The sequence below is a fragment of the Castor canadensis genome, chromosome 10 (assembly GCF_047511655.1).
Source record: "Castor canadensis chromosome 10, mCasCan1.hap1v2, whole genome shotgun sequence".
NCBI lineage: Eukaryota > Metazoa > Chordata > Mammalia > Rodentia > Castoridae > Castor > Castor canadensis.
In genome coordinates, this window is record NC_133395.1 from 120,733,233 (window position 1) to 120,756,080 (window position 22,848).

General features: G+C 39.5%; 1 protein-coding gene across 12 annotated transcripts in view; it reads right to left on the reverse strand.

The window, feature by feature from the left end:
• Cadps (calcium dependent secretion activator) overlaps positions 1 to 22,848 on the reverse strand; it is a 450,183-nt gene that overhangs the window by 216,513 nt on the left and 210,822 nt on the right. For all 12 annotated transcript variants that reach the window (XM_074044111.1, XM_020172817.2, XM_074044112.1 and 9 more), the window contains exons 5-6: positions 20,626 to 20,859; positions 15,989 to 16,110 (exon numbers count right to left, since the gene is read on the reverse strand). In XM_074044111.1, the coding sequence (XP_073900212.1) occupies positions 15,989 to 16,110; positions 20,626 to 20,859 (356 nt within the window). The remainder of the gene's footprint in view (positions 1 to 15,988; positions 16,111 to 20,625; positions 20,860 to 22,848) is intronic.

The following is a 22,848-nucleotide window of genomic DNA, read 5'->3' on the forward strand; positions in this document are numbered from 1 at the left end:
TCTCCAAGCTGCCTCTCTTTTCCTTCACTGTCATTTCAGCCTAAGCCACCATTACCTTATCATCATTGCTTGGATGACTACAATAATCTTTTCACTTGTCTCCTGTGTCAACTTTGTTAAAAAAAGAGAACATATGTATCATATATGACATTTTCTTCTCCTGATAATTTTTATTTATTTTTGATGGTACTAGGGGCTGAATTCAGGGCCTCATTCTTGTTCTACCATGTGAGCCACGCCTCCACCCTTTTCGCTTTGGTTATTTGGGCAGTTGGGTCTCATATTTATGCCCAGGCATGCCTGGACTGTAATTCTCCTATTTGCACTTTCCGCATAGCTGGGACAACAGGCACTTACCGCCATGCCAAGCTATCAATTAAGATTGGGGTCTCGCTTTTACCTGGATTGGCTTCCAATCACAGTTCTCCTGATTTCTGCTTCCCTAGTAGCTGTGATATCAGAAATGAGCCACTGGCACGTGGTTCCTGATGATTTTTGAAATAATAAATTTATTAAGCTCATTTATATACCTCAATGTCAATTTTTTTGTAATTTATAGCATTATGCAACTATTGCTATGCTCCAATTTTAGAATACAATTATTTTTCCCAAGATGTTCTTTGTGCCAATTTGCAGCCAACCATAGGCAACCACTAATCTACTATCTCCGTAGGCTTGAATTTTCTTGACATGTCATATGGATGGAATCATACAATATGTGGTCTTTTGCATTTGGTTGCTTTAGCTTAGTATATTTTTTGAGATTTTTTTTGGTGTTGCTGCATGTATCAGAACTTTAATTCTTTTTAATGCTAAGTAATATAGCCATATATGTAATTTCCAAAGCATAATCGTTAAATACCCAGGAGGCCACCACTCAACTTTGAACTAGAATACTGCAAAGCTATTTCGTTTTCTGCTTCTTCCTACATTCATGGCCTACCACGGAGCCCGTATCATGTCAGTCCTCTGACTGAGGCTCTATAAGGGCTCATTTAGCGCTGAGTGACTGAGGCTCTATTAGTGCTAAAATAAAAAACAGAGTTTTCCTTGGCCTGCCAGGCACGCCAGGATATGGTCTTTGCTTACCTCTTCCTACTTCTTTTCTCGAAGACACAGTGTTCAATGTTAACTCTTCTTGTCCTTGAGCATCTGAGCTGAGTAGTCCCACCTTTGGGGATTTTTAGATTGTTTTTTCCTGTTCCTTCACTGCTGTTTTGCTTGGATTTCAGACCTTGACATTGAAGTAACAACTCCTACAGTAACTCCTTGGGGAGTAGTTCCTGTCCAGCAAATCTCAAGGGAGAATTCCCATCTACTCGTTCACCAGGAGACCAGTCTATTATTATGCTTAAATCACACTCATTTCTGTTCTAATGGTCACATTTTTACTTTATGATTCTTCCCACTAGAATGCTGGACTGCTGAGAAGGGGACTATGCCTACTTTGTATACTATTGTACTATTTGTTTTTTAATTTCGTGACACTTGGGTTTAAACTCAAAGCCTCATGCTTCAGCCACTCTGCCAGCTCTTTTTTTGTGATTTTTTTTTTTCTTTTTTTTTGAGATAGAGTCTCAAGAACTATTTGCTGGAGGCTGGCTTTGAACCGCGATCCTCCTGGATAGAATTACAGGTGTGAGCCATCAGCGCTCAGCTACACCGTTGTACTCTGTGCTCAGAGTAGTGTCTAGTACACATTTATGTGTAAATATTTGTTGAATGAATAAAGAAAAAGGCTAAATCAGGATGCAAAGTGGATCTGGAGATTTGAAACATATCAATCATAGCTCCTCACCAAGCCATATACTTTGGTTAAATTAATAGTAGTTTTGGGTCTGTACTTTTCCATTTTCTTTTAAAAATAAATACTTTTGTGAAGAAAAGCTAATCTCTGTCCCTTGACTGTTTTAACCTCATTCAGAGAAAGTGCACACTTGTATCAGAATTTTGGGTCTAAAAAGATCAGTGCAAATAACATATCGTTTGGCTGGTTGGAGATTTTGGTGATTCAACACCATTTTCATGCAAGGTGTTTGATGTAAATTTCAGGATAATTGTGGTTTCAGTTACCCTGGCAACCTCGATTTAGAATTAAGGCTTATTAATTGCCTCTCTATTTAGAGTGTCCTCAAGTGACTGAGTAATTCCCATGTCAAATATGGGTCAGATCTTTTTCTTAGTTTAGTTTTTTAAAAAGATAATAAAAGCCAAAAGGAAAAGGGACTCGCCTTTCCAATTTATATATATATATATATATATATATATATAATACACACAATACATGTATAAATACACACATCCATTTTTTTCTCTATATACTTTTTCCTAAAAAATGTATATGGACCTGGGTGCTGGTGGTTCACACCTGTAATCCTAGCTACTTGGGAGGTTGAGATTTGGAGGATTGAAGTTCAAAGCCAGCCTGGGCAAGTAGTTCCTGAGACTCCCCCACCCATCTCCCAAATACCCAGATCAAAATGGGCTGGAGATGTAGCTCAAGCAGTAGAATGCCTGCTTTGTAAATGCAAAGCCCTGAGTTCAAACTCCAGTCCCACCAATAAATAAATAAATAAATAAATAAGCATATGGAGAAGAAAGAAAAGTTTAGGTGCTAAGTAATGAATTTGGAAGGTAGTATTAGTGTATTGTAATAAAAGCCGGTTGAATTAGCCTTGCTTCTGACAGTTGTTTGGTAGACTCTCTTTTGCTTAACAGGTACAATGTGGATTTAGTGTCATGATCACTAGTATGTTAAAAATATTGAGATAAAACAGGTTATTTTTAAAAGGACTCTATTGTGGCAAACACAACAAGGTGATTGAACTTTGATCACAAGATAAAAGCGAGAGCACACAAGGGAGATATGAGGATAGGTAAGACACCTAAAAAATTAGTTAGCATTTGTTGCCCTCAATGCAGAGAAACTAAAGCAGATACCTTAAAAGCAACTGAGGCCAATAGGAGAAGGGGACCAGGAACTAGAGAAAAGGTTAGATCAAGAAGAATTAACCTAGAAGATAACACACACACACAGGAAATCAATGCGAGTCAACTCCCTGTATAGCTATCCTTATCTCAACCAGCAAAAACACTTGTTCCTTTCTATTATTGCTTATACGCTCTCTTCAACAAAATTAGAAATAAGGGCAAAATAGTTTCTGCTGGGTATCGAGGGGGTAGGGGGGAGAGGGACGGGGCAGGGTGGGTGTTAAGGGAGGGGGTGGGGGCAGGGGGGAGAAATGACCCAAGCATTGCATGCACATATGAATAAAAAAATAAAAAAAATAAAAAGGACCCTATTTTGCTTGTTATCAAGAAACACCTGAAAAAATTCCCACAATGCATCACATCTCTCTATACATTTTAATCCTCACTTTGTTCTACCCTGTTGCTTACACTGATCCTGCACAAATATAACTAAGACATTAATGGCCTTCACCTTCTTGTACAAACACCACAATGTAATCTGCTCGCTTAGTTACATAAAGCATTACTCTGTTGTTAACACAGTAATTCTAATCCTGCAGCTTTTTTTTTAACATCCAGACAAATGGAGCAAATCGAGATTGCTCAGTGAGGCCAGGGAGTGACCTTCATTTGTGCATAATGATTTGCTTGCTGTTTGTATACAAACAGCTGACCCGCATTTTAATTCCAGGCTCAGATTTGAAAGCTGACATGAATTCTCTGAGGCTGTCAGAGACAAAGACAGTTTTTTGATGGCAGGAACTGATGAGATCTCCCCAAAACAAATTCAGCAAGTGACTTTCAGCTACACACTATCTCCCCCAGATATAGGGTGGTAGAGGATAAACAGATGTGTTCAGTCAAACAATGTGACCCACTGTCTCAGGTGATAAAGGACTCACTCCTTAGACTGGAAAGTCCTGAGAAATGGGGTGAGTCGGTCATCCTACTTCCCAGCATGTATGAAATAACTAGCTAGGAACTAATAATACAATTTCTAGGAATTTATCCAAAAGCCACCATCACAGATGAGCATAACAATTTCCATTACATGGTCATCGATCATGTGCATATATCTATGGATGGGGGTATAGACCTGGCAAAGTGAACTTGAAAACACTTCTAGGGATGATTGCTGGGTATAAGGCCCATGAATAATATTTATTTTTTCTTTATATTTTCCCTCAATTTTTCCAATGAACATTCACTTTTTGGTCAGAAAATGCCAAATTTATATTCAAAACTCAGTCAATAATAAAATCAGGCACAGTGTCTTATACAGAATAGTTACCAAACAAATATTACTTGACATGTTTGTACAAAATCTGCATTTTCTCTCTAGATTTTTCACAGCTGAATCTGTTAGAGAATCCTAGATCCAAGATTCCATTGCAGAGTTGGACTCAAGTCTGATTTATTTACATGTAATTAAATATTATGCTCATGAAAGACTTAAAGTACTCAGCTCTGACATTATCTACAGAGAGCAGCTCACTTGCTCAGTGAGATTGGACTCATGGTAAATTATTCTGGGAGTCCTGTTAATATGCCTCCATCAGCAGCAAGCATTATGCAAACACAGTATAATCTGCCTCACACACTAAGAAGGGAAGAGAATGTGTTAATTTTCTTTTCTGGTTTGATGTCAATGTCTCCCTAATGCCAGCATGTAACAGTCTGTAAAGGACATGCCTCTGTGAATGTGGAGGAAGCACAGATTCAGTATAGCTGTAGAGTAATCCTCGCAGGGGAATGAAAGATCCCACTGGTGAACTCACTATCCCAGTTCCCAGCTATGCATCTACTCCCTACAGGGTTGTAAGAGATGCTAGGCTGAGTTCAACTCATTCGAGGTCATTCTCCTAGACGCTGGCACTACAACATACAAATGCACAAGGGGTGTGTATAAAGCAAGGATTGGTGGTCAAAAATGATTGCAAACTCATGAGAAAAGAGCTGAGTGGTGCCCAGTACTAGAATGCAACCTACAGTGACCATGGTACCATTTCCTACTCTTTTCTTGGAAAAGAGTAGGAAATGGTCCAAATGTATCTCCAACCTGTCTTTGTCACTCCCTTTCCTCTGCCACCATCAGCCACTTTCATCTCTCACATCATGACACCCCAGCCTGCCAAGTGGTATCCCTGCTTCCATCACTACCTGTGGTCATGTAGTCACAGACCACAGGTAGTGATCTGTGACTACCTGTGTCACAGACCACAGACTGATCTCATGAACAGGGAAATTCAGTATGGTTACTTCAACATCAAAGATCCAAACTTCTTTGTCATGGTCTCAAGACCCTTGGATCTGGTTTTGGCTCGCCTTGGTGACTGGATTTCTTCTTCCCCTTCACCCTGCTCCAGTCACTCTGGCCTTCTTTCTTCTTCCAAAGGTAGCAGCCTCCTTACACAGGCTTTCTAAACTTGCCCACCATACTCTTCATGTCTGGCCCCTTCTTGTATAGGTTGAAGTTCAAATGTCACTTCTTGGGGACACACTCTGACCAATCTTATTAAAACAGTTTCTTCTCCTTGCTTTGCTAAATCTCCAGTGAATCATCCTGAGGTACTGCTTCACAGAAGTACTAGGGGTCATGCACCCACATTTTGGCTGAAATTTAAATAGGCTGTTTGGGGGACATAAGAGGAGTAGAATTGCTAACAATTTAATTATTATTAAAATTTAATAGTCAAAAACATAAACTTGTTATTATGATTAGGAATAGTCATTTCTTAGCACTGACAGCTAAAAACTCCTCCATGATACCCACACATGGCATGCTTAGCTCAAACACCAAAAACGTGTTTACTTTGACTTGAGGTTTTGTGGAAAGAAATTTGACTCTGCCAGTGTGGCAAATTGCTGACAGTCACATCAATGCCAAGATGTTAAGCTTTTCTTCCTTCTGGATAGGAATGGATTAAGGTAAGGCTAGTATGTCAAAAAGGTGTACAAAAATAAGAATCATGATAAAATGTAATTTTTACTTTTCTACTTGGCATTAAATTTTATAAGGATTTCTTTGCTCAAAAGGGTATGATTTTCTTCCTAAAGATAGTAACACGTTCTTTTCATTTTCATTTATTTATTAATTTCTTTTTCATATAAAATAGTCTTTTACAATTATCAGTTACCACATATGGTAATATTTTGATAATAAGCATACGTATATAAGTTTTTATACTCATTAATGGGTATAATTTCAACATACGAATACAGGAAATTTTGACTTTACTATGCATTGGTGTGCTTATCTGTATTTAAAAATGAATATTCAGATGCTAATAATAAGCTAGATATTAATGTTTGTAATTACTTGACTTGTAGACACTATCACATCCGTTGGCTAAGATGGCCATCCATGTGATCTCATGAGCTTGTACAAGTTTACAGACACCAGAAATGACTTATTTAAAATCATTAACATTTGATTATTAGGTCTTCCAAAGATTGAAACCAAAGCTCTATAGTAGATCATGACTGCATAATCAGGTCAAAACCAAACACTGAGGATCTCTAACCAATGATTTAAAATTGCTTTGCCCTTGTGGGCATGATAATGGCAGGATTTTCACTTTTGTTCACTACAGTATCACCAGCACTTTGAGGGCACAGAGGAGTCACTCAGATGTATGAGATACGTAGAGGGAGGGCTGACTGAGATAAGGAGAGGGAGACTGACCAAGAGCATCTTGTGCTCCTCTCTGTGATCTGATTCTCTCCTAGATATACAAGCATTTGTGGGGTCGGCATATAGCAGAGTCAGGGGATGAGCCCTGATCACTGATGAGACCAGGCCTTTTTGAGATTTGTTTTGTTTGAGTTCTCTTGAAAGCAGGAAAGTGAGAACAAAAGAGACACACTTCCTAGGTTCCAAGTTGTGCTACTTTAAGCTCAGAAGAAAATCACCTTATTCTGCTCTTGGGTTAGAAACAGAGTACATGATTTGACACAACAGAGAGAAAGACAAGATGACAACCCATGGCAGGCCAGAACTGCAAATCATACTCAGAGCCTCATGTGTCTAATTCTTCTTTCCTATTGGTCCTCAAATATTGATACTGCAGCTTTATTGTACTACTCTGTGTAAAGGAATGATAAACAAGAACAGGCTTTATTCCTTCTCTTTTTAGTAAGTTCACAGAAGCAAAATATCCCAAACAAAAACACCCTGCCTTAATTAGATTGCATTCTTGCCTTTTGCTAACTGTCAAGATTATCTCCAAATTTGCATAGATTTACTTTGAGTTGCACCTGGCAGTTCCTTGGGGGGGTTTGTTCCTTACTTGCAAAGTTCTTGCTTGTCAGGAAGAAGTCACACATGTGCTCATTTTATTTTTCTTGCCTTTTTATTCCTTTGGATGTGTTCCAGCTATTTTGTGTTCTTTTCGATATTGAGCTCTCTCTTGAGTGGCAAAATCTGTCCCATAATTATCTTTACAGTCACCAGTCCTCTAATGAGGTTGTCAAGCCCATCACATGGGCCCCCTGAAGGCCTAGCTTTTCCTACAGTTTTCAACCATGTGTCACTAAGGGCTTATTCTCAATCAATCACGATGGTCAGTAGACTATCTTTACATGTAAAGGCCTTGTAAGAAAACTAGCTTGATACATAGATTTTTTTTCCAAGCACAAGCAAGGAATCTACATACAAATGACTCCATTCCAAGGAAAACAAGAAAGGGCTTCTAATTGAGAGATAAAGTGTCTTTTACTTCTTTAGTGTAGACCTGCTGATGGCCTATGCCTTTTCTGCCTTTGCCACCCTGTGTCCACTGATCACAATTATAAGGAATAACATCTCTTACATTTGTACAAAGTATTCTGCTTAACATTACTAAATTTTAATCCATATCAACCAGCCTATGGTGTAAGTATCATTACACTTATTTTATAGAGGAAGGAACTGAGGTTCAGGATGATTTAGAAACTCACCCAAAATAAAAATGCCAGTGGCACAAGATGGGATCCAAACTAGCGATGTTTCTCACAAAGCTTTTGTTCTTATAGCTGGGCTCACCTTTATTTTCTACGGTGCCCCCAACCAACCACCAGCTACCATACGCTGCCTGAATAGCTGCCTGACTGCAAGCACTGAGCTGCAAGCCAAGAGGTGGAATGAGGGCTTTTAAATCCTTATCAAGGAACCCAGAGTTTAAACACCAGGGTCCTAGAAGTTTCCAAATACGCCAAAGGTCAGCATCAGCCAAGAAGCTCTGTCTTCCTCAGGGACCCTTACTCTTCTACATCCTTATAGAGAGAGGGTTTCTACATCACAACAAAGAGAATTTGCTATAAAACAAGGGAGAAACTTGCATAGAAAGTATTGCCTTGGCAGTACTCTAACCTTTCATGATTGATGGCTATGATCAAAAGATGGTAGAAGAAGGTCACTTAGAGATCCAGGCTGTTGGGGATGTGACACTGAGTACAACTCAAAGAGGACACTACGCTTTGGATTCCTCTCACCTTTGAGAAGCAACTCTTGTGTCATCAAGTCAACATCAGCCCGTCCTAAGAGTATGTCCTCTGCTTCTGAAAAGCATTGTGGCAATGACACTCATTTATCCTTTGGCAGACTTGGCTATTTGATTTCTTCGTAGTTGGAGTTATACAGCCTGGGTTTGAAGAGGTGGAAGATTTGAGTAGGGTCCATTAATATCTCTTCACTTCTTTTCCTGCTATGTAAGCAGAGGGTACTGATTTCTTAATAGTATCCCATGGATTCAGTGGGACCATATGTGTTTTGGACTATTAATACTATTTCCTGAGAGGTTACAATATACTGATAATTGAGCTCAACATAAAGCATATCATTTTTCAACAACAATCCCACAGTGTGGGTTGGGTTCTTGCCTCTCTCTCAAATTTGGGGAGACTAAAGCTCAGGAAGGAGATTGTACTTGCCCAAAGTCATGCAGTTAGTGATTAGACAACCTGAGATTTACACCCAAGACTATCTGACTCTTGACCATTTAGCACCAGGTAGTGTCTGGTACTGAGTAGATTTCAAGAAATGGTAGGGCAATTGCTATTATTGATAATGACATCCATGAGGATAGTGACCATAATCATTAGGGGCTCTTTTAACAGCCAACAGGACTACTCTCTGATAGGCACCATTTTAAGTATTTTGAGTATGTTAATTTTCATAAGAATGTGGAAAGTGGGGGCACATAGGGTAAAGTGGCCCTTCCAATGTCACACAGCTGAGATTCAGACATGGTGCTCTGGCTCCTGATTTTGTGTTTTCTACATGACACCATACTGCTTCCATGCATGGATGGGTCTAAACCAAGTATCTCTTCTTTTATTATTATTTTCTTTACATTTTTAAGCATATATTAGTTGTACAAGGGTGTATCATTGTGACATTTATATATTTGCTTACAATGTGTCTTGATTAGATTAACCTCCTCCATCATTCTCCCTCATCTCCTTCCCTTCTTAGAAGAATTTCAATAGGTTCCATTGTTCTATCTTCATACATACAAAGTACATGAACCATATTTGCTCTCCTTTGCCCTGTCTGTTTACCCTCCCTCTTCCACTGATACCTATGCCAGAACAGGACTTGTTTTACCCTTCTGGTTTTGTTTTTAAATGTATACTGATTGCTCAAGGGGGTTTTACCAAGGTATTTCACACACATATATATTATACTTTAATCCTCAGTAGCTGGGATTATAGGTGTGAGCCACTGCACCTAGCTTTCATGAATTCTTTTCACATTTGGATGGAGTATCAACATCTAACTGCCAAATTCTACTACTACTTGATCATCATTTTCTGGAACTCCTATAAACTCTAGGCATTTTATCTACTTGCAGTTGTGACTTCTAAAAAATTCTGTCTTAAGTTCTGTTATTATGGCTGTTTTTCTAGCTGACTGAGAAGTAGAAGGATTCTGGGGTAGCACTTACCAGGATGTGAGGAAGCTGGGGAGCTTGGTTGGCAAATTTATGATGGAGTCAGAAGTTCCTTAGCAACCCATCTTTCCCCCATCTAATCCATCATCTACTGTTTACCAGCTGGGCCCACCTTCACCCTCCATCTGACAAAATCCCAAACTGTGATTATAATTTAACTCCCTTCCAACCTACACATCTTCTGGGAGCCTAGAAAAATTGAATTTCTGGGTCAGTGTTGGCTTTTACCATTTGTGATTTAATTAACTGTGAACGCAATTAAGCCTTTTTGCAGGAAGGAAAAACAAGAGAAATAATACCTGAGTTTCCACTATGTAGTATCTCCTATATAAATGTCTTCTGCACTGTGAACTTGAACATGGAGTGTGGAGAAGGGTAGACCGGAAGGAGTTGTTTCTCAGGAGGCTTGTTTACTCTTCTATGCAGTAGCTTTTGAAGTTCTCAAAAGTTATAGTGGCTCCCAGACAATTTAAAACTGTGCCTAGGCACTTGGATTTTTCCATTCAGTTTTTCTCCATGACTCTATAACTTCAAAGGTCATGTCTGCATCATTCCCTACCCTAACATGAATGCCTGGTAAATAGTATGTGTTTAACACATGTTTATTGATTAGTATACCTGTGATTCCAAAGTTTACTTTGGTCCTTAAAGATGCTTCAGGTTTTAAGATGGAAATCCATTTGCATGCTTCCTGGCTTAAAATCTCCCAGTGGCTTCTCCAGGTCTTGGAATGAAGCTCTCATCCTTCCCATGGTCCACAAGGTCCTGAGTCCTGAGTTTTCTGATCCTGCCCTGTTCTTTAGACTTTACCCATAGATGCTCTTCCTGACTGACTAATCTCTTCTCACATTGCTCTCTTTTTTGGTCATTCCCCTCCCTCTCTCAAAGCCTTTATATTTGCTGTCCTCTCTGCCTGGAATGCTTTTACCTTGACTCTTCGGATTGTTTGTTCTTTCTTATTCTTCAGGTATCAACTCAAGCATGGCACACTCAAGGGGGCCTTTTGACCACAGAAGTAGCCTACAATTCCATTGCTTTCTACCATGGCAGCCTGTTCATTCCTTTCAGAGCAGAAATTACAATCTGATACTATTTATTTGTTCATTTTTTATACACATTCCCTTTATTAGGATGTTCAAGCAACAAGGCCACAGCTTGATACGTATAAGTCACAGCTGTAGCCCAGTACCAGCTGGACACAAGGAAAGCACTCCAGATACACTTGTTGAGGGACTGCAAATTCTACTCATTCATCTTACTTATACTCACATTTCCAAGGAGCCATTCAAGGAAGACATCCTGCTTCTATTTAAACCATTCCAAGCCCCAGTGCCCAGAAAACAGTTTTGGTTAAATTGAGAAAGGAAGAACTACCATTAAGAGGATGATACACGAGGCAAACAATTGGAAAGACTAATTTCCTTTCCTGACTTTACAACTGACTTATTGTGGGGGCAGTTTAACAGAAGTCCATTTCTAAAATTTGAGCACAATAAGTGTGGCCTATTCTGCCTTGTACTATTAGGGCAAACGATATATTTCACAGAACAATGTTAGGGAAAGTCACTGTATTTTGGTTTTTGTCTCTAGTTTTAATGGAGTCTCATCAGATAAGTTGCCATTGAAAAAGATGCCAAGGCTATGGCAAGATTTCCTAGTTAGGACATTTGATTTTCTCATTCCCTTGGAAAATGGCAAGAAATAATCAGATTGTGTTTTCTAATCCCTGGAGATAATGAAATCCATATGTTATAATGTCCAGGGTTTGTCGGGGAGTAAAGAACTTGTTAAATAATCACAGGCCAAGTAGTATCTTTGATTCTAATTCAGAAGAATATAATTTCAGATATGTTAGCATAAAACTAGGTTGTTAACTGAAACTTCTTTACCGCAAAATTATTTAAATGTTCTAATGTTTAATCCCTAGGACATGCTGTGTTTCAGAAGATAATTTACTCTGTCTAAAACTACCAAGACAGGCTGTAGTGTTGGAGAACGTCTTCTACTCAGGGAATATGTCAGGTCTCTTTACATCAATTTTTCCAAGTAAAAGTGATTTGCAAGCTGACCTCTCAGTCTCTGCCATTTCTACGCTACACCACAAGGTATCTTCAGGATTACTTTTTATCATATCTAGGTACCACCTGTGCTATTATTTACTTAGTATGTCTCATTTAAATTAATTCACTTTTTAAACGTTAAAATATTTCTCTAAAAGTAAAACCTATGTCACTGCTGCAAAAAGACAAATCAGCTCCAGTGGTCATGAATGAGAGAGTCACTGTGGAGAGATCAGACAGTGCTGGGTAAGCCCTAAGTAGATGTGGTTACTTGCATGAGGAGGGGTTAAACACCTTTTAGCAGCAAGGTAAATGCTCTCCTTGATCTGATCAGAACTGACAACTGGAAAAGGAGAAGCTCTCTTCACCTGATTTTATGTTACTAAATGCCGTATCTAGTCAGCACCTAACATAATTTCTTGTTATTTGCATAGGTAAGAGCATTGCTCTTTGAAATATATTGCCTAGGGGCTGGGGCAGTGGCATAAGTGGCAGCATAAGGCTTTGAGTTCAAACCCCAGTACTGCCCCAAACTTGCCTTCTAGCAAGAACTGTTCACTGCTCTGTCTCAGAGAGGGGAACAAATATACTTGGGTTCCTGAATCTACAAAGATTTTTTTCCTTGTCCATCCTATGGACAAAAGGACTTCAATTTCCTCTGACTTACATCCTCATTGATTTCCCATCAGAAGCCGAAAAAATATGTTACAAATAGAATGATACAGACCAGAATTATCCAAAGGATATTAATAGGTATTCATTGACATAAGTTTGGGGAGAAATCATTTCACTTTGAACAAAGTTACACAGATTTATTTACTGTTGGAAGCAGCATACACTGTATTTTTCTTCAGCATCTTATACAGTAGAGTTCCAAAGAACATACTCCTGGACAAACTGCTATGAAATGTACTCCTGGATTCGCAACTGTACTTGAAAAAAAGAGGCAAAAGCCAGATTCCTTACGGATAGAGACAGGTAAGATGCTGTGGTCACAGTGACCGGGTGGTACGTGGAAATCACAATAGTGGAATTTATGAGTAAAAACAAAACAGGCTTGGATGGAATTTTGGTTTTAAAATATACAAAGGCAGTACGGGCATCAGTTGTCTAAAAGAACAGCCAAATATAAGACTCAAAGGAGGAGTAGTACAGAAAAAGGACTACCCTTATCAGATGAAGTGGCAGTTTTAGGACACATGAAAGATAACACCCAAAAGGATACTTGTTGAGTAAATCAAAATCAAGTAGCTTGAGATGACAGGCAGAGATTAGTAATGGGAGAAATTGCAAGTAGAAGGTGGGTGGAGGGGAGAAAAAGAAGAAATAAAAGCTTCAAAGAAAAAAAAATGATAGGATTCTGAGTGAGTCAAGACTGGGGAGGGAGGGAAAAAACAAACCTGTGCAAACAGAATCATTTATCCTACCAAGTCGAAGTGAAGGCAGAGGAAAACTACCAGAACTGAGCTGTAACAATGAAAAAGGCAAGAAGAATATTAGGAAGAGGATTGTCCATTTAGGAGAAAGATGATCATGCAAAGATTTATAAGGACAGTTCATGTAGAAAGGATAAAGGAAGAGTCAGGAAGAAAACTGAGTGCTGTTCAATTTCAAAATCTGGGTGTATGTCTTTGGCAAATACAGGACACTCATACCCCTTCCTCTCCCATAACAGACATTATAAGTTGATCGTGGCACTTTCTTCCCTTGGAAAAGATTTTGCTTGAGAATCATACAACACTCTAGGTAGCTATTACCAACTGATTTGACTTGAACCTGCTCAAGAAGCCTGCATTCTGCATGTATTAAAAACCAAACAAATCAACAAACCCTCTGTGGGGTTTTGGTAATACTCACTGATGGAAGAGAAATCAAAAAAGCATCCTCCTGGCTCAAAAAGCAAGGTGTTTCTGTGTGCATGGATTTTGCAATGCACATGTATGGAGATGAGGAGAGATGTGTGTGAAATGTAGGTATTTCAAGTATGAACAGCCATACCTTCTAAATTTATCCATAATATGAAACTGTTTTAAACATTCATATGCACATGAAAATCAACTCATCATTTACCCTGGCAAATGAAGCCACTACACTCAATAAAATGATAGAGATTACCTTTGGAGTTAAAATAACCTGTAGGAAACAACAGCTTGTTAGGATAATCTGAACTTCCTCCTTCCTTCTCTATCTTATGACACCATATTGGGACCCCCCCCCCAAAAGGTTGGCAGAAATACTAAAGAGGCTTCCGCCCAGTATATCACACATTTTTTAAAAGCACATGTAAATAGCACAGCATAACCTAACAGCATTAATAACGATCAGGTCATTTGGGGGAAAAGTGGGGATTTCATAAATGGCAGTAAGAAAGAAAGTGCATTCATTGTTGGTGTGGGACTAAAATTTTAAAAGGGAGGGAGGGGGCATGTGAGAGTCGCATGGGTTTCTACTTCCTCTTGCACACACTCATTAATTTCAGAGCTTCTGAGCATCTGAGGCTTTGCCTATTCAAGCAAAGAACCACTTGAAGTCACACAATGCCCTTAGCTGCTCTCCAGTCTGGGAAACAATCAGTGCTTCCTTTGAACTATTTTGTTTGAACATCTTGGAAAGTTTTTCATGTTCTGCAGAGCAGCTCATAGAGCTCTGGGGGAAGAGAGGCAGTGAGCTACTGAGAAGGGGCTGCACTTTTGATGACTCTCTTATGAATGAACACCAACCAGAAAGATGCTTATTAGTCTAGGTTGGCTTCAGAGAGGTAGGGAAGGGAGGGACAGAGGTAGGTGGAGCAGGAAGGGAGAAGGAATCTCTCAACGAATCCCTGAGGTCTGAGAGTCTACAGACCCAAATGAATTAGTCTACAGTGCTCCTGTTGACCATGCCCCAGGATCCAAACCCATCTCCTGCATCAGCTCTGATCCCTTCCGTGGCAGCCAGAGTGGTCTTTTAAAAACACATATCTAATCGTGTCTCTTTGTGCTTTCCCGCCTATGACCTAACATGGCCTTTGGAACAGCCACTTTCTGCCTCACTGGTAGCTCAGGGAAATCCCCTCCTCCCTCCTCCCTCTCCAGCCCCTCTGGCCTTCTTTGAATCCTTCCTTTCCATAAGGACTTGGTTGACCGCAGGACCTTTACACTAGCTGAGCTATTTATTCCAACTAGGGTGCTCTCTACCCTACCACCATTTCTCAACTTTTATAATATTAGATCGAATGTCTCATGTGTCCTAAGGCAGGCCTCTTGTGACTCTGGCCTCTCTATCTCCTCTGAAAGCATTCTTTTGCTGTATTTATAACTGTGGTTGTGCTTTGGTTCCCCTGGGAGATTGGTTCTAGGCCCCTCTCAACTCCTCAGGGAACCAAAACCTACTGATACTCAAGTACTTCATGTAAAATTGCCATTTTAAGTATATGGGAGAAAATGGTAGGTTATTTGTAAATTAACATTTAACTAATACTTAATCTTTATTCACCCATATACTTTAAATTATCTCCGGGTTACTGATAATACTTATTACAATGTAAACACTAAGGAAAGAGTTATACTGTGTTGTTTACGGGATAACAAGAAGAATTAAGGTCTGTACATGTTCAGTATAGACACCATTTGGGGTGGATTTCATCTACAGTTGATTGAATTAGAAGTGGAACCCACAGACATGGAGGACCAGCTGTATTCACAATTGTAATGTTTTTGTGACTATTTCTCTGGTGTCACCATTGAGTTGATTTCTGTAGGGCTATCACAGTGACTCTTTTCCTTTTTACTGTGTTCTAACACCTTGCACACTCACACTGAGCATTTGAGTAAAGGCCCCAGAAAGGAGACTTTCTTTGACTTCCTTCTGTTGTCAGCTTCCAAAGAACTGGGATCCTTGTATGGCTACGAAATAAAATGTAACCAAGTTATCTTCTTCCATAAATAGACAGGGCATAGTCCTCCCTATGCCTTCTGAGACAAGCAGACTTTTATCTTGGAGGTGGCACAACAACCCCTGTGGAAGGAACTAGGAGGTGTCACTTACGTCGGTTTCGAAGCTTCTGCTTGATCGGTCTGCAGCTTCTCTCCTCCTTCTACCTCCATTGTGCAATACACAATGCGATTCGGGGCCAAGGATTTAAGCCCCTGGACCTCCATGATCACCACCTGAAAACAGAACCACATGGGGTTGAGGTTATTGCCACTGCCCATGGGCAGCATTGCCCAAAGGAAACACAGAGATGGGCAGAAGTTACAGAGAAAGGCATGGCATGCCTTCAATCAGGTTTTTATCAGTCTAGCACAAAGATGCAATTGCTCATAGCATAGCTTATTGCCTCCTAGCTGGAAAAACAAACCAAGTCCTGCTAACTCAGATACTCACAGGGCCAGACAGGGCTACTTATATTCTACGAAGCAAATAGGATCCTTTTCTCATTTCTACTAAGAAATAGTCTCTTTTTTTTTTTTTTTCAAACATGGAGTTTGAACTCAGGGCTCTGCACTTGTGTTACACTTCTAGTCCTTTCTGCTTTAGTTATTTTTCATGTAGGGTCTCGCTTTTTTGTCCCAAGAGTCAGTCTCAGACCATGGTCCTCCTACTTATGACTCTTGCTGAGATGACAGATAGGTGTCATCATGTCCATCTTGTGGGTTGAGATGGGGTCTTGCTTATTTTTTGCCCAGGCTGGCTTAAACTGCAATCTTCCTGATCTCTATTCTTTCAAGTAGCTAGGATTACTGGTGTGAGCCACCATGTCTGGCTTAGTCTACCTTTTAATTCTTTCCTCGGTTCAGAGTTACCCGATATTCCTATTTTTCCTACCAGAAAATGGAAATCTGAATCAGAATTACAATCAGAAATTTGATTTTGAGATGCTGATAATCCAAATAGAGAGGAACACCTATGCAAATTGCATAGGCCAACATCATTAAGTCAAAACCGAAACACATCTGTGGCTGCAGACTCTGGTCTAGACTGAGGGAAAAGTGAGTGTTGTGATGAAGCAAGATGTGTGATTTAAAATTTCTCATGGTGCTTGTCACTACCCTAAAGTCCATTCCATTGCCTGTGATTCTGATCTTTAGTGACTTGGTGGTACATACTGACACGAGAGAAGAAAGAATGGAAGAAGGGAAAGAGAACGACACTGATTTAAAATCTGAACCAAATAACCTACACTAGAGATCTTTAGTGAGTCACGTATGTGAAAAACCACTCACTTATACCCCAAAAGAGGTAACGACATTACAAAAGGCACCCTATGTGCATATGCAAAAAAACACATGCATTCATAATGGGCTTGGTTACAGGAAGTGCACTAGGGATGGATAAATCATAATTTTGCCGTGTACCATGGGTTTTCAAACTTAGTGTGAGTAGAGCTTGTTCAACCAGAGATTTCTGAGCTCCATCCTTAGAGTGTCTGATCAGAAGGTTGACAGGAGCCAAGGAGTTCCCATTTTCTACCATTTCCCTGGTGTTAGCCCAGAAGCAATACTGAGAATGAATGTACTGCTTATGTGATTGTAGGCAAATTACCTGACAATGAAGTCATTTCAGTTTTATTTCATTTATGTGCACAGCCTCAGTTTTCTTATCTGTAAAAGTGGGGGTAATGATACATATCTTGTGGCTGTTATGTGTGGATCTAAGAGATAATTTTTTTTTTTTTTGTGGTACTGGGGCTTGAACTCAGGGCCTACACCTTGAGCCACTCCACCAGCCCTTTTTCGTGAAGCGTTTTTCAAGACAGGGTCTTGCAAACTATTTGCCCAGGTTGGCTTTGAACTGTGATCCTCCTAATCTCTGCCTCCTGAGTAACTAGGATCACAGGCATGAGACACTAGTACCCCACATGTAATTAGAACTTTTTATCCTGGGAAAGAACCATACACATAGAAAGAGATGGAATGAATGCACTGTGACAGAGCACAATTTTTGGAATTTCAAAGATCTTGCTTCAAATTCTCATAGTGAATCCTCACTAGCTGTGTGACCATTTGCAGGTGAATTGACATCTCACCTCTGCAAATACCTCAAAGGACTTATTGGGAGGGTCACAGCACCATTCTTCAAACACCCGTTACTTTCATCTGAACTCTTACTTGCCCAAGGCCGTGCCACTTGCCCTCCTGGACCCTTTCCCTTGCTGCAAAGTGCACTGTTCCCTTGTGTCCCTTCCAGCCACACAATTCTCTAATGACATAAAATACATCTTGCACCAACCAGCAAATCCTAGCCTGCCTACAGGGCAGGACAATCCCCTCTTTCCCTCCTCTTGCCTCCCTTCACTGTCCCTCAAACACATCCACAAATAGATGCGCAATGGTTTTTGCTGGCAGTTTTACCCTGATGTATAACTGAGGGTTCCAATTTAAAAGTACCTGGGAACCCTGGGCTTATGTTCTCAAGCCAGCGTCACTAGAGTCATGTACAAATGGGAGTATGGTGGATAACCTGGCCCATCTACATTTCAGATAATCAGCTGTATAATATGGAGAACTGATAAAGAATTAGAAAATTGCAGAGTTAAAAGCTTCATGAAAGTCAACAAACTTCTTTTCTTTCTTTTTTTCTGTAGGAAGACAAGAGGCAGTAGGGAATAAATTGCCACCTTTAATTGGCAATAATCAGAGTCAAAGACGCCTAAGAAAAAGCACTCAGTACCTTAGGTGGTAATATTTAAAAAAAAAAGGGAAAGTTTCTGTGAAATTACACGCTGATTTTTCATCCTTCTGTGCTCTATATTTAATTGAATACTACCTCTTTCAACCAAAAAATACACTTGGAAACACTAATGTGGATCTTGATCCTGGCTGAGCACAGAAAAATAAATTACCTGCAGCTAATTCACAGCCATCGTTAATGATGTTCTAGAAAATTAATTTAGTCTTTACACATTCTAATTAAATGTACAGAAATTTGATCTATTCTCTTGGTCTTCCCAAATCTAGGATTACCAGAAAATCCTTGTGGGATTGTACTATACATTAAAAAATATACTAGAAGAAAGATTTTGCAAGTTTGCACTATGAAGAAATAATAATGTGTGAGGAAATAGATTTACTGCTTGAACATTACATAGTATATTCATGTATCACAGTGTCCCATAAATATACACAATTCTTATGTATCAGCTAAAAAACCTTTAAAAAAATCCTTGTGGAGGCTGGGCATGGTGACACATGACTGTAATACTGGAATTCAGGAGGCAGAATCAGGAGTTTGAGAGTTCAAGGCCAACAAGGACTACATAGCAAGTTCCAGACAAGTCTGAGATACATAGCGAGTCCATGTCTTAAAAGCACAAAACAACAACAACAAAAACCCCCACAAAACCACCACCACAACAAAAAAACACAAAACAAAACAAGCATAGCTCTTGCTAAAGCATACATCCCAGGGCTGTACCCAACCTGGAGTTTCTTTTGTTTTCTGATGCTTTTCTTGAGGCATATTTTATTTATCATATATTTAGCACACCAATTTTGCGTACACAATTTAGTGATTTTTTTAGTAAATTTTCCCAAGTTGTATGACCGTAACTATAAAATGGTTATAGAACTTTTTTTTCTTCCCCCAATAAAACTCCTTATGCTCATTTCTGCCTGTGCCCCAGGCAACACTAATCTACTTTCGGTTTCTGTGGACTTGCCTTCTGGACTTTTCAAATCAATAGGGTCATACCATAGGTAGCTCTTGTGCCTGGCTTCTTGCACTAAGCATAACATTTGTGAGGTTCACATACACCATAGTATGTGTCAGCTGGTTGTTCCTTTTACTTACTGAATAGTATTCTGTTGTGTGGACATATGCCTCATTTTGTTTATTCACTTGCTAGTTGATGGACATTTTGTGCTATTATGAATAATGCTGCTATAAACATTTGCTATCACATTTTTGTGGGGATTTGCATTTTTATTTTTCTTTGATAAATATTAAAGAGTAGAATTGTAAGTCATGTAGCAGTTTTATATCTAACTTTTTGAGAAAACACTATCTTCATTTCCAAAGTGCAATATTTTCTGTTTCCACCATCCAAACACTCTGCTTCAGTGGGTCTGGGTGGTACCCAAGCATCTCCCATCCTGAGCCAGCATCACAAGGTTTCCGACACAGGGTAGATGAGAACCACGCCTTAGAACGTATATATGAAAAGCAAATGTGTGAAGAGAAATTATGGGGAAACTTATTGACATATCAAGCATTCTCCTTCAATATCATCTGAAAGGTTTCTTACTTTGGGGGCTGAATAACTGAAAAAGCCTCTTCTACCACAAAGGTCTTTCTGTTGTGTCACCAACAGGAAAGACGATGGGAAAGAAAACTTATAACTCACCTCAAAATGATGCTAGATTGCCTCCCTCATAAGTGTAACATAGGTTGCTGGATTTTTAAGCTTTCTAAATTACATAAGGTCTTTACATAAAAACCTTGAGCACTCTTTTAAGATGGGGGAAGTAATATAAGACTGGTAGGTGGCTCTTCAGATTGCATTTCTTTAAGAAAAATATAGGCTCCTGGAGAGGGGAACTCACTTGTTGATTAGCTAACCTATATGCTTAGCAAGCTGATATTTTAATAACTGTTTCCTGGGGAGCAAAGGGAGAAAAACAAGCTGATTGCAATGCATCTAATCACGCAGGTGGCAGGAAACTCTAAGGTTTAGGGCTTTTTACCTCCAAGGAGAAAGACAGCACGACATCTGACTTGGACAGCTGGTTCTCACTCTCTTCGCCCATGTCGATGATGGATGCATTGTGGCTGCGTTTGAGTTTCTGCAGCTTGAACTCTCCACCCTTGGACACTGGCATGCTCTCCAAGTTGGCCATGAGCAGGTTGACAGAGGATTTCAGCTCCTCAATGTACATGTTTTCCATTTCTTTGGATACAAACTTGGGAAATTTGCGTTCCTTGAAAAGAAAAAGAAAAGCATGAACAGAGGGGTAGAGATGAATTTGCATAGAAGGTTTTCATAACACAGCCTGCAGTTATGATCACAACTACCACTAATGAAATTTATGCAGATATCTTGGAATTAGGCTAGAAAAATGTTCAGTTTTAGTTGTGTAGACAGCTGACTGTCTTCTAGTTATTTATAATCTCTAACAGGTAAGAAACATACATAAACATATAGTAAGAAAGAGTCAAATATTTCATTATAGTTCTGCTTTTTTCTCCAGCAAATCTGATTTGTGGAAAGAAAAATGGGGTGATAGTTTTCAAATCTGGTTTCAGTTCAAACAGTTTTTCTTTTTAGCAAATTGCAGTCAAGTTGTTTTTTTAGGTATAGAAACAGAAAGACACCCTATTTTTGGCTATCAAGAGAGATTTTTCTCACATGAATAATTCAAAAGAAGCTCGTTTGAGATGTTTCAAACACAGCCTGTGGCTATTTCTAAGAATAATACTTACCGTTTTTAAGAAAAATTGAAAAAAATTAATGAAGTGGTGCAAAATGTGATTAAAACTCTTTAGAAAAGAAGACAGAGCAATTTAGTATCAGAACCGACATCTATTTTCTCCCTTCCCTACGTACAAATTCAGTTATGTCAGCAGCACACTCTAGTCATGTTTTTTCACACCACTATGTTGTCTGAGTGCCTGGACTATACTTTGGATTGATCATCTAATCAAAGAACCATTTTCCACTTGAAACACGGGCACCCCAATAACTGACGGGGTGCAGAACAGGCCAAATCTCATTTACTTATTTTTTCCAAGTGACAGAAAAATCCAACTTAAATGGACTTGTGTAACAAAAGTAACTGATTAGCTTGGATGTCCTAGCTGGAATCACAACTCAGATGATGTCACCGCAACTGAGTTTTTCCTCAGAATCTTGGTTTTGGTTTCTCTGGCTTGACTCTGTGCTTAATCTGGGTCCTTTTAATGCCACAAAAATGTTGCTTAAGATTTGGACTCATGGCATTGCATCATGTTATCTTCAGGAAGAATGAATATTTCCTCTTCTAATGTCCACAAAAGATGGAGAGACAGTCATTCCAGGACTCCTATCTGCATTCTGACCTCTATATATACTCTGAACCAATTTCTGTGGACAGCGCTACTCTGTGCTGATTTGCTTAGGCTGGTGTTACAGCTGGGTGTAGAACTCTATACCAAGTAAAATGTGAGTTGGTTTGCCAGTTCTGTGTGGCAAAGAATTAGATGTCTAATACAAGGGCACTACACTCAAAGTCAACCAAGTAGTTCTATTAAGTGGCCAGTAATGAGTCAGATTCACTCTATTAAGCAATTGAACATGGAGAAACATGGAGAATGAAATTGTTTGGTGGCGCTGAAACATTATGGTCATGCAGACTTGGGGTTGACTGCCAGAGTGGACCTGTTCAAAGTTGACAAAGGAGAGAGAAAAACATAAAGGTATAGAGAGGGAGGGAGAAGAGGTAGGAACAGATGGATGGCAGACAGAAGGAAGAGAAAAGGAGAGAAAAGAGAGGAGAAGCTGTTGAGAGCCACAGCAAGAAGCTTTGTCTTTAAATGATTTTCTAATTTCCACAAGGACTAGCTATCCCTTGTATGTCAGTTCCTTGACAATCTCTTATTTTCCCTAGCTACCGGTCTGCTAGAAGGGCGTTTCTTCCTTGCCACCATAGAATCTTCAGGCAAAAATGTATGTTGGTTCCTCTGCACACAGCTTGGTGATGCCTTAGTGTCATGCAGGTCTTCTGCCTACTTGTAGGCTCTACTCAGTGTTGTTTCCCTTCCCCCCTTCTTCCCTGGGTCATGATTGGCCATTGTCATTTTCCCATTTCAATTTCAATGCATCACTTTCCTATATTGGGCCCCTATTGTACTCGCTTATGACACCAAGTTCACCTTCTGGGTAACATTTATTACAACTGAAACCTAATCTTCAGTGTGATGATATTTAGGGA